Source organism: Podarcis melisellensis (assembly GCF_964234715.1).
Source record: "Podarcis melisellensis genome assembly, chromosome: 13".
NCBI classification, from domain to species: Eukaryota; Metazoa; Chordata; class Lepidosauria; order Squamata; family Lacertidae; genus Podarcis; species Podarcis melisellensis.
In genome coordinates this window covers 22,654,004-22,665,020 of record NC_138545.1, presented here as the reverse complement: position 1 = coordinate 22,665,020, position 11,017 = coordinate 22,654,004, and the positions used below count along the sequence as shown (strand labels likewise).

Here is an 11,017-nt window from a genome sequence, read left to right as displayed (position 1 = left end):
GATCTGAAAGATAATTCATACACAAAATGGCACAAAATAGCAAAACACAAAGGCATTGAGATTATTCAGACCTTCCTTCTTATTAGTTGTTCCCTCTAAAAGAATAACTTCAGTTACTGTTCAATGTTTCCAGAAAAAAACTCTCCTAAATGAGTTGTAAGTGTTTACAGAGTTACCTTCACACAAGTATCCAAGTGCAGAGAAAGTGTAATGGACAGTGACATTTAAAAGAAGTTTTCTCTAGCAATACAGTAAAAGTCTGAATGATAATTCATACACAAAATTTCCTGAGTTGGAAATAATAGGAAATCACAAAGACACTGAGATTATTCAGACCTTCCTTCTTATTAGTTGTTCCCTGTTGTTCAGCTCAGGCCTCAGCACAATGATATAACATTTGGGGAGAAAGATGCAACCTAGGAGCCCAGCACTGGAGGCTAAGATAGAAAAGATTTCCACAGCTACCATATATTTCCCCTTTGAACTCAGGTAGGATGGAATAAAGGAGAGCCAAACACTGCAAAATACCAACATGCTGAAAGTAATGAATTTGGCTTCATTGAAACTATTGGGCAATTTCCTGGCAAAGAACGCCACAACAAAGCTGATTATGGCCAGGAAACTGATATAACCCAAAACACAGTAAAACATAGTCATGGACCCCTCATTGCATTCGAATATAATTTCTTCAGCAACTGAGTGCATGTCGACATCTGGGAATGGGGGAGAGGTGACCAACCATACGGTACAAATGCCTGCTTGAATAAGGGAGCAGGAAAGAACAATGGCACTGGCAAGTCTTCTCCCCACCCACTTCCTCATCCTGGAACCTGGTTTGGTGGCCATAAAAGCAAGAACCACAGTAGTGGTTTTTGCCAACACACAAGAAACAGCCACAGAGAAGATCATGCCAAAAGTGGTTTGTCGGAGGAGACACAACACCTGCTTAGGATGTCCAATGAATAGCAATGCAGAAAGGAAGCAGAGCAGGATTGAGATAAGGAGAGTATAGGCAAGGTTCCGGTTGTTGGCCTTGACAATGGGAGTGTTGTGGTGCTTCAGAAATATTCCTAGCACCAAGACTGTTATCAGACAAAAGAAAAGAGCAAAAAAGGCTAAACTGATGCCCAGTGGTTCTTTATATGATAAAAAGGAAATGAACTTGGGAATACAGAAATCCCTGGTTTTGCTTGGATAGGCTTTTGCTGTGCATGTAGAACAGGCATTCATGTCTGAAAAAGAAAAGGCATGGGCTTCATTTCAAATTGATTCCAGACATCTCACAAACATACTGCAATGTTTTCTCTTCTACATCTAAAACAATCCATTCATACTAGGATATTCCTTTGGTTTCAGTCTTCTCAAAATAAGGAAGGTGAGGAGTTGATTATGTGGAGTGCCATCTACCTTTCTGGAATGACCGCTCCCCACTTAAAACGGGGGGCGCCCTTTGCGTGGACGCGTGCAGCCCTGGATCTGGAGTGGCCCCATCAGCATAGGCTTTGCCTTCCCTCAGGTGGGATACCTGGAGGTCCCCGCCTACCCCAGTGAGTTGTCCAATCCCACCTGGGGGAAGCATTGCCAGGGAAACCAGGCCAGATAGGGGAGGGATTACCTGCCCACACAATAGAGGGTGGATCTTAATTGGTAATCCTCACTTGGCTCCAGAGCTTCTCCCACCCTACCCACCCTCAGTTAATGTCTTCTTTTGCAGGTTAACTTTTCTTCATAGGCTTTGCAGGTTAACCTGTCTCCACAGGTATGCGGGCGCTGCTACGATAAGGTTGCTGTTAAAGGGCCGGAAAGGAATTTCCCTGCATTGGCAGGTTTCGCCTTTCCCGTAGCAAAACGTCACAACTTTGGCGGTATCAGGCCTTGGGCGGAATCCTTTAGTCCATCTTCCTCTTTGCGGCGGCGATACCAGGGTTCCCCGTTCAAGGGGTTTTGAAGGGAGGCTTTGGCCGTACGCCGAAAGGTCGTCATTGCTCTCCCCTGCGGCGGCGTAACGGGGGCGGCTATCTCTGCTTGAACATATGTTCTCCAGAGCCGGCCCATCCCCCACACACACACTGGATAACCCTGATGCTCCCTAGGTCCCCGGCTGGGGACTAGGGAGGGAGAACGCCCAATGCCTGAGCCAAGGTCTACCCACATTTGAAATTTAATAAAGTTGTGGCCAATTTAATCCCATAGCATGTTGTCTAGAGTCGTTATTCCACATGACGGGGGGGGGCCACTCGGGATCTGGGGACTCCGCCTGTCCACGCAAATGTTATGGTCTCATGTACTTTAGAGCTCTGTGGATGCACAGCTGCCTCATTAGTTGAATCTGCAAGGTAGTGAGCTAAGATTAGAGACATTTTTTGTTTATAAGCACCGTTCTGTGTCCAATAAGCAGAGGACACCTTTGTCCAGCAGCACTGTGTCCCACAGATTGCAGCAAAATACTGGGCAAGGTTTTGTCAAGTACAGTGGTACCTCGGGTTAAGTACTTAATTCATTCTGGCGGTCCGTTCTTAACCTGAAGCTGTTCTTAACCTGAAGCACCACTTTAGCTTATGGGGCCTCCTGCTGCCACTGTGCCACCGCTGCACAATTTCTGTTCTCATCCCAAAGCAAAGTTCTTAACCCGAGGTAATATTTCTGGGTTAGCAGAGACTGTAACCTGAAGCGTATGTAACCTGAAGCGTTTGTAACCCAAGGTACCACTGTATCTTCTCTGTGTGATGGGTTAATGGGAAAAAGCTGTCCCATGAGCCCTTGCTGCAGCGAGGAGGGATAAGCCTATATAAGGCTGCTTCTCTTGGATGTCACAGCCATTTTGCTTTGAAAGGGCTGGAAAGGATTTTTTTTTCTCTCAACCCGATTGGCACCTGGTTGGGTTTTTTTATTCACCTTTCCCTCAGTGAAATTATGGTGTTCCTTTTTTAGGCACAATAATATTGTTTGTATGAGGGTGGAAATGGCATTGGGCAGCATCACCATAGTATAGGGCCCTGAGGGGCCTGAGGAGAGGATTGACCATTGCGAACCCAAGCATGGGTTCAGTATCTGCCTGGTTAGAATCTGCATCCTGGTTCCCCAGTGAGACCTTGTTTCCTTGCATTGCAACATGGCAATATTCCACACTGGCCAACTCCTGTCATACAGATTTGGAGTGATCCAAACCCAGCAGATGCATTCCATCAACATGGGGCTTGTGAAATGATGCTTTGTGATCCTGGGACCCATGCCAACCTTTGTCCTGCCTTCTGCTGTCAATAAAGATTTGGCCCGGTAATATCCCATCACCATTGTTCAGTCTGGTTATTTTGCTGCTCTAACAGGTCACATAATGTTCCTGCTTGGAAAATTTCTTTGCTCATTTGTGAAGTTTAGATACAGTTTTCCCACTTTCAATTCCAAAAGAATTCAATTCCAAAAGAAATAAAAAAACCCCCAATTTTATCAAATAACAGAGCAGTATACAAGGAAAGGATTTGTGTACCACCTCAAAGTATAACATCATATTTACTTGTTTTTGGACACCACAAGAATCGAAAGTATGTGTGCAGATGAATACCAACTGGATACAGCTCATATGAATGTCTACACATTTTAATGTATTCCCCTGATGAACAAGCAGTGTTTGAAACACATTGAGGTTAGCATGTATACCATTTGGTCCAAGTATTCTGCATCTATCACATTCACTTTTGCTTCTGCTTTGTGGTGCTGCAATTTTGATGTGTTTCCTTGACCATGACCAAACTTTTCCCAACTTTCTACACTCTATTTCTTACCCTTCTGGTCTGAAAACTTTCCTTCTGGACATGGGATGCAATCATAGCAACAAAATGGTTTTCCCTCCTTCACTTTCTTCCTGGAACCAGGATAGCAACTCTCAGAACATACAGAAAGAGGCTGGACCTAATTTGAAATTGAAAGAGTAGAATGATTATCTTGAGAAGGAGTCTCAAGTTCTTAAGATGATCTTCATGTATAACTGAAACCAAATTGGGACCACTCTTTCGTAACTTCATCTGACATCCATCGGAGATGTGAAATAACCAGGCTGTGCAAGGTATTCCAAGTGTGGTTACAACCATTAAAATTAAAAATTAAAAACATTTTAAAACAAATTGAAAGGAAAGGAAGCCTATGGGGAAAGATTAATACATTTGGGGCTTTTAAGCTTAGAAATAAGGCAGATGAGAGGAAAGAGTAAGGATACATGAAATCATGCATTTATAAAGCCTAAATATGTATGGAAGTGAGAGCTGGACCATAAAGAAGGCTGATCGCCAAAGAATTAATGCTTTTGAATTATGGTGCTGGAGGAGACTCTTGAGAGTCCCAGAGACTGCAAGAAGATCAAACGGATCCATTCTTAAGGAAATCAGCCCTGAGTGCCCACTGGAAGGACAGATCGTGAAGCTGAGGCTGCAATACTTTGGCCACCTCATGAGAAGAGAAGACTCCCTGGAAAAGACCCTGATGTTGGGAAAGATTGAGGGCACAAGGAGAAGGGGACGGCAGAGGACGAAATGGTTGGACAGTGTTCTCGAAGCTACAAACATGAGTCTGACCAAACTGCGGGAGGCAGTGGAAGATAGGAGTGCCTGGCGTGCTCTGGTCCATGGGGTCACGAAGAGTCAGACACGACTAAACGACTAAACAACAGCAACAACAAAATATCTTACACTGAAGCTGAATGTTGTAATATTCATAACAAAAAGATGTACTTCTTCATAAAAGAAAATAGTTAAAATCCAAAATTCACCAAAATGAGCACTGGCTACAAACCTGGATGCCTTTAAAAAGGATTAGACAAATTCATAGAGGATAATTCTATCAAGGGCTACTACCTCAACCATTGTAAGCAACAAGCCTCTGAATACCAATCTCTAGAAATTGCAAGTGGGGAACTTCTGGTTTGGCTTGCCATGGCTGAGGCTGTTGATTACATCTGTGTCATTTTACATGGGATATTTTGAGGATGAGATGGGAGTAATCATCCTCCCAACCCCCCAACTCTGGGGCTAGTGGGGGCAGCTTCACAAGCAGATCACCCAACACCTGCCCCAATGTAGTAGAAATGAGGTGGCAGGGGGCTCTGGGTGGAAAACACCATGTGTCTCTTTGGTAACTCTCCAAAGTCGCCGCCTGAGTGAACAAACTCCATTTTTTTAATATGATAATTTGGACTTAATTAATGGGCATACTCTGAGTGAGGGGAGATAAACTACTCTGCTAACTGATTCAGCCACTGAGGAGCCAAAGGATTCAAGTGGAAGAGAGATTATCTTTACTATGGAACTTTTATGTCAGAACAAAAAAGGGGGGAGCCACCTTTGTTTCTTTTTGATATATTGCGTATTTGTGACTTTACTTGGCAACCCCTCCTGGAAAGTCTGAATACAGATTGATTAGGTACGCAATTATTAACTGTGTGGAAAAGATTTACAAACTTGCAATTAATTCTGATGGGTTGTTAAAAGCGGAAGAGGCTTATCTGTACAGCCTGTAAAGCGGAAGAGGCTTATCTGTACAGCCTGTAAAGTACAGGCTTATCTGTTCTGGTATAAGATGAAATGGAAAGGTTTGGACATATGCCTGGAACAACTGGCAGAAAGCCAGATTTCCTCCATTTTGGGACGTGTCATATTGGATATGGGACGCGGGTGGCGCTGTGGGTAAAACCTCAGCACCTAGGACTTGCCGATCGCATGGTCGGCGGTTCGAATCCCCGCGGCGGGGTGAGCTTCCGTCGTTCGGTCCCAGCTCCTGCCCACCTAGCAGTTCGAAAGCACCCATAAGTGCAAGTAGATAAATAGGTACCACTTTATAGTGGGAAGGTAAACGGCGTTTCCGTGTGCTGCTCTGGTTCTGGTTCGCCAGAGCAGCTTCGTCACGCTGGCCACGTGACCCGGAAGTGTCTGCGGACAGCGCTGGCTCCCGGCCTCTAGAGTGAGATGAGCGCACAACCCTAGAGTCTGTCAAGACTGGCCCGTATGGGCAGGGGTACCTTTACCTTTACCTTTTACATATTGGATAACTACTGGCATGAAAAAGCAAAAGTGAAAGACATGGAAGAAAATAAACACCCACACAGAAACATACTGTTTTGATATAACTTGCTTGCTTGACGAACTCAGAGGCTGTGGAAATGAACGGATTAACATAGGATTGATTTTTGGGAACCACCTGGACTAATTAAGAAAGCAGCGCAAATGTGAGATGATGGCAATCGTCCAACCTCAGAGCATGGGAAGACAAACAAAGATTTATGATTTGGCTTAATATTTGGACTGTTTGATTATTTTATAATTCAGAATGTCTTTAATGTGGCCTTTATTTGATTGTCAAATTGGAAAACTTAATAAATATTATTATTATTCTAAAAAAAGAAATTGCAAGTGGAGAGAACACTTCTGCAATTACATCCTGCATCCAGTCTTCTCAAAGACATCTTGTTGTGGCATTGTGTGTGTAATCAAACTAGCAGAAATATATGTTTATTCTTTTCAACACATTTAATATATTCAACAGCAAAGGAAATAGTGCAGATATTTTTTGAGTCTTACTTTCTACATAGGTTGTATCATTTCTAATCAAAACTTGGTATTTGTTATGGGCTGAACATTGCCCATTCGTTGAAACTGAATGGTTTCCCAAGCAGTTCCCAACTGATTCATACCTGATTAAACCAATTGTGCCATGTGATGGCAACCTTGTTGATGGTGAACACTTGGTCCGGAGAACCCTGGGGATCCATTCTCCCAACTTTCACTCTATGAAAGGATTGGTTTGAGGAAATAATCCAGTTAATAATATCAAATCCAGTCACTAACTCCCCATTCTGGTCAAAGGAGATCTTGTCTCCAGCACTGTTGTTAAAGGAGACAATTTTCAGAAAGTGATGGAGCTGAGTTGAAAAGGAAAAGAAGCTTAGGAGAAGCTGCATTTCTGTGGAATCTTTCACAGTATGTCATACAAAATCTTCCCTGGGTGGAAGCAGCATAGTTCTTTGTTTTCATGCTCAGACATATGAAAGTCAGTGTCACATTTGCCAAACAACACTTCATTGCAATATTGTTGTTTTTTTAGAAGTATCTTGTGTGGGGTGTGTCTTGGGCCTTTTTTTTTGTAACCAACTACACACTGAACTCCCAGTGTGAATCACAGGACCCAAAGATGGCACCAGGGAAGAACGGGTGATAGATGATATACAATAGGAGCAAAGGGGAAAGAAATACCAACATCAGGATTTGCTGCCCCGGTGGATCCTTCATTTAAAGCCTAGTGACCCCTTCCAACTCCACAACTGTATAATCTCAGAACATGCTCAAATTAATATAGAGAAAGAAGATGGAGAGGATGGGCAGAGTTTGGGTTAGGGCTGCCATAGGTCCAGTATTGTGTCTGGGCAGAATTATCTGAAATGGCTGAAATCTCAACAACTTTGCCAAAAAACCTCAAAAACTTTGTGTTTGGCTTTTCACTTTTTGACATACGGAAACCATAGTTTGGGGAGACATTTATTAGACAGAATAAAAATAGACCTGCTAGATCAGTCCAAAGCCTCCCTGGTCCAGCATACAGTTCTTGCAGTAGATTGCACAGTTGGACTAGATTGCCCTAGTGGTCCCTTCCAACTCTACAATTCTATAGTCTCAGAACCTGCTGACAGTAACATGGAGGAAAAACATGCAACTTAGAGGAAGAGAAGAGTTTGTCAAGACCTTTTGTCAGACAGAATCATAAGAGACCTGTTAGATCAGTCCAAAAGCCTATCTAGTCCAGAATATGGTTCTTACAGTGCCCAACCATATGTCAACAGGATGCCCACAAGAAGGATCTGATTGGAGCATATTGTTATATATTCTGAGAAGTATTTTGCCTTCCAACAGAAGGAACATCATCCCATTACCTGCAACACCTGCTGATTCTGAAAGTTCATCCACCTTCCATCAACCAATGAGTGGTGATTCACTCGAGATGAAGACATAGAGTGTAAAGCATGTGCCACAGCATAAACAGCATTGTAGATGCTGTAGCTGTGGCCAGTTAAGCTCATTTCAAAAAATGTCCCAGGAAGGCTTTCCAACTTCTCTTTTCCTGTGCAAATGTCTCCATCCACCTTATCCCCATCTATACTTTGGAATACACAACCAAAGGCCTGCTGCCAGAAATCCCTGATAAAGCCATCTCCTGTTGTGAATGAAGGGCTTTTGCTTTCAATAAATGTCTTGAATCCTGGCAGATCACCGGAGTGCATAGAGAAGGACAGAACACCATGGACTATATCTGTATCCCATGTTCTTTGATACACCATTGAAGTGAGCTCTATCTGAGCTGTTACTATCCACACTTTTCCTTTATTTATTGTGCCTTCTCTTTCTGAGATATATGGTAGCCACCTCAAAAAAACAATGAGATAAGATTCTGCATTAGCAACCACTACATTGGCTTTGCTGTCGATGATTTTATCATATATTTTGGCTCTCTCATGTAGCATGTCATTAATTTCTGTGACAATGGTAAATTTGCTGCTTCTTTCTATGAAGGCAAAACAAATACCCTTTCTGGAGAATACTGGAAACACTGTCTGCACAAATCTTTCTCCATATTCATCATTGGATGTAAGGATCCCAATCCACGTCCAATTGAAATGGAGAAGCAAAGTCAGAATGCCTGCATGCTGAAGAGCATCTTTAGGAGACATTTGGTAGAAGGAAAGGCCTTTGGTTTTATCATTCATCACTGGAGCAGGGCCATATATGAGCTAAATAAAAGGAAATATGAATGAATGAATGAATGAATGAATGAATGAATAGGAGCTCAACTTTGGCCCACATAATCCGTTTCTTCAAAAAGTTGATGCATAAATTTTTAATTACACGCACAAGAACATTTTCAATGGGGAAAATGTAGGGAAAATGGGGCGCTGCCTTTTCTCAGAAAGTCTACACCTGCTTGCCTCTTACAACAGGTCAGGTGATTTCTCTGCCTGTCATTAGTTCTGGCTGTAATTATTGCTGATATGCCTGCCTTCCACCTACCTTCTGTCACTAGAGAATGTACTTTCTTCTGTAGGTGCCTCTCATTTATGAAGACCTGTATCTCAGCTTCAATTTTACATTCCTACACAAAGAAATATTTCCCACATGCTTTCAACCACTTCTGTTTCAACACCCACAATCTTTTCTGTGTGGTGAAAATAAGCATTTAAATGGATGAAACCCATATTCCACAAAGAAATAGAGACATCTACACAACCTACCTGTGGAATCTTGTAGATATCCAATACAGTTGCAATATAACGAGAAATTAGAGGCTCCAGTCCCCCAACAACCGCTATTAATTTATTCTCAATGTCACATATGTAGTTGGGAACTATTTTTTCTTTTGAAGACATAAGCTGCATTGTGGCATGATAGGTATTCTTTGCATTGAAGTAACTGTCATAAATGTGGAAGCCCAAGGAAGTATTGGGTAAAATCTGAGAGTTTTCATTTATCTCCTTTACAGCAAATGCCAAAGCCAGGATGTGCTGGTAATACTTAGGCACTACACTAAAAGACAGTACAGCTTATGAGAACATCCCCCACATTGTAAAATATGTACTATGTTGTCCTGCCTCTCCTTCCTTATTATTCCTTTCAGTATTTATGTACAAACTGTCTTTAGGCAATGCTTAGCCTTTGGTGGGTTGCTCAAATCTTAGACAACTGTATTCTCCTTTACAACAATGCACTTAATATACTTTATTTATAAATTACCAATATAAAGTTCCGTGTGTTATCACGAACCATACGATTTGACATTTTCAGAAGGCTGTATTTTTTTTATTAAAGTTTTCTTCGTTTATAAAGGGATGCGCAATGTCTCTTTTTTCAAGTTACATTTTCCATAGGTCAAACCTACTCCCTTTCTTTCTTTCTTTCTTTCTTTCTTTCTTTCTTTCTTTCTTTCTTTCTTTCTTTCTTTCTTTCTTTCTAGAAAGCCTCAGAATACAGAACACTTTATAAGTTCTTGGTACCAGCACCAGTTTAAGGTGAAATCTACATTTTAGAACATGTTCAGAGTGTGGTGATAACTGCACTAGAATTAGAGTTGTATTCTTTATTTGGAGAAACTACCATGTCTTGTAAAACTGTTGCTTCTCCCTTGGCATCCCCCTTCCTTATTATTTACAGATATATACAGACTTAGCTTTGAATTCAACACACACACACCCAGCTCTCTTACAAAGACATTTTGAAATTGTAAATGACATCGATCAGAGCAAGTGGTAAGAAACAGAAATTAAGAGAGCTTATCACTGATTCATTAATATTTCTGCCTTCATTGATAGTAGTTTCTAAAATGTTTAAGTGGAGGAAGCCATCACTAGTATTGTCAAAATCAGATGAACTTGATCTGTCTCCATTCTGAATATAATTAAATTAATATTTCAAGTTCACCACTTGAAAATTGTTTGACAAACTTGGGCAAAGACTGTAATTCACATCCTTAGTGGAAACAGAAATAGAAACAACAAACAATAACAACAAGGTCTTACGCGAGCTCTTCAAACAACACGGGTGGAGGTGCTTCAATGAAGGTTAGCGAGTTGGAGATTATGAAGGTCTGAGAAGTGATGCCACCAATTATGTTGCCTCTCAACTGATGATACTCGTGAAGTGGATTGTGTGGATCTCTTACCATGCAGTTATTGTGAAACTTGCATGCCATGTGAGAAAGTAGTACCAGTATCAAGACTACTAATATCACCATCCTCAGTACCAATTATCTCTCTAAACACAGATTGTTCTATCCCATCTTAGGAGATTCAAACAGGTAATTCCTTGATTTTTCTGAGTTCCTGCTTCTACAACTAACTTATAAAGTGATTTTTTATATTATCCTTCATACACTGGGCTATTACTTTTGCTTTTCTCCACTGAAAATCCTCGGGGAGGAGCTTCGCCAAGTAGTTGAATTAATTACAGCCCTTTTCCTAATTACAGGAGTAGGTAATCATCAACTTAAT

General features: G+C 41.6%; 1 protein-coding gene across 1 annotated transcript; it reads right to left on the bottom strand.

Moving 5' to 3' along the window:
• Nucleotides 1–330: 330 nt before the first annotated feature.
• On the bottom strand, nt 331–10,692 carry LOC309354755 (vomeronasal type-2 receptor 26-like; the record flags this gene model as incomplete). Its single annotated transcript, XM_081885026.1, has 6 exons — nt 331–1,232; nt 3,783–3,909; nt 6,680–6,907; nt 7,913–8,767; nt 9,266–9,557; nt 10,547–10,692. The coding sequence occupies 6 exons, from the start codon at nt 10,690–10,692 to the stop codon at nt 331–333; spliced, it is 2,550 nt and encodes an 849-aa protein (XP_081741152.1).
• Between the last annotated feature and the right edge of the window lie 325 nt (nt 10,693–11,017).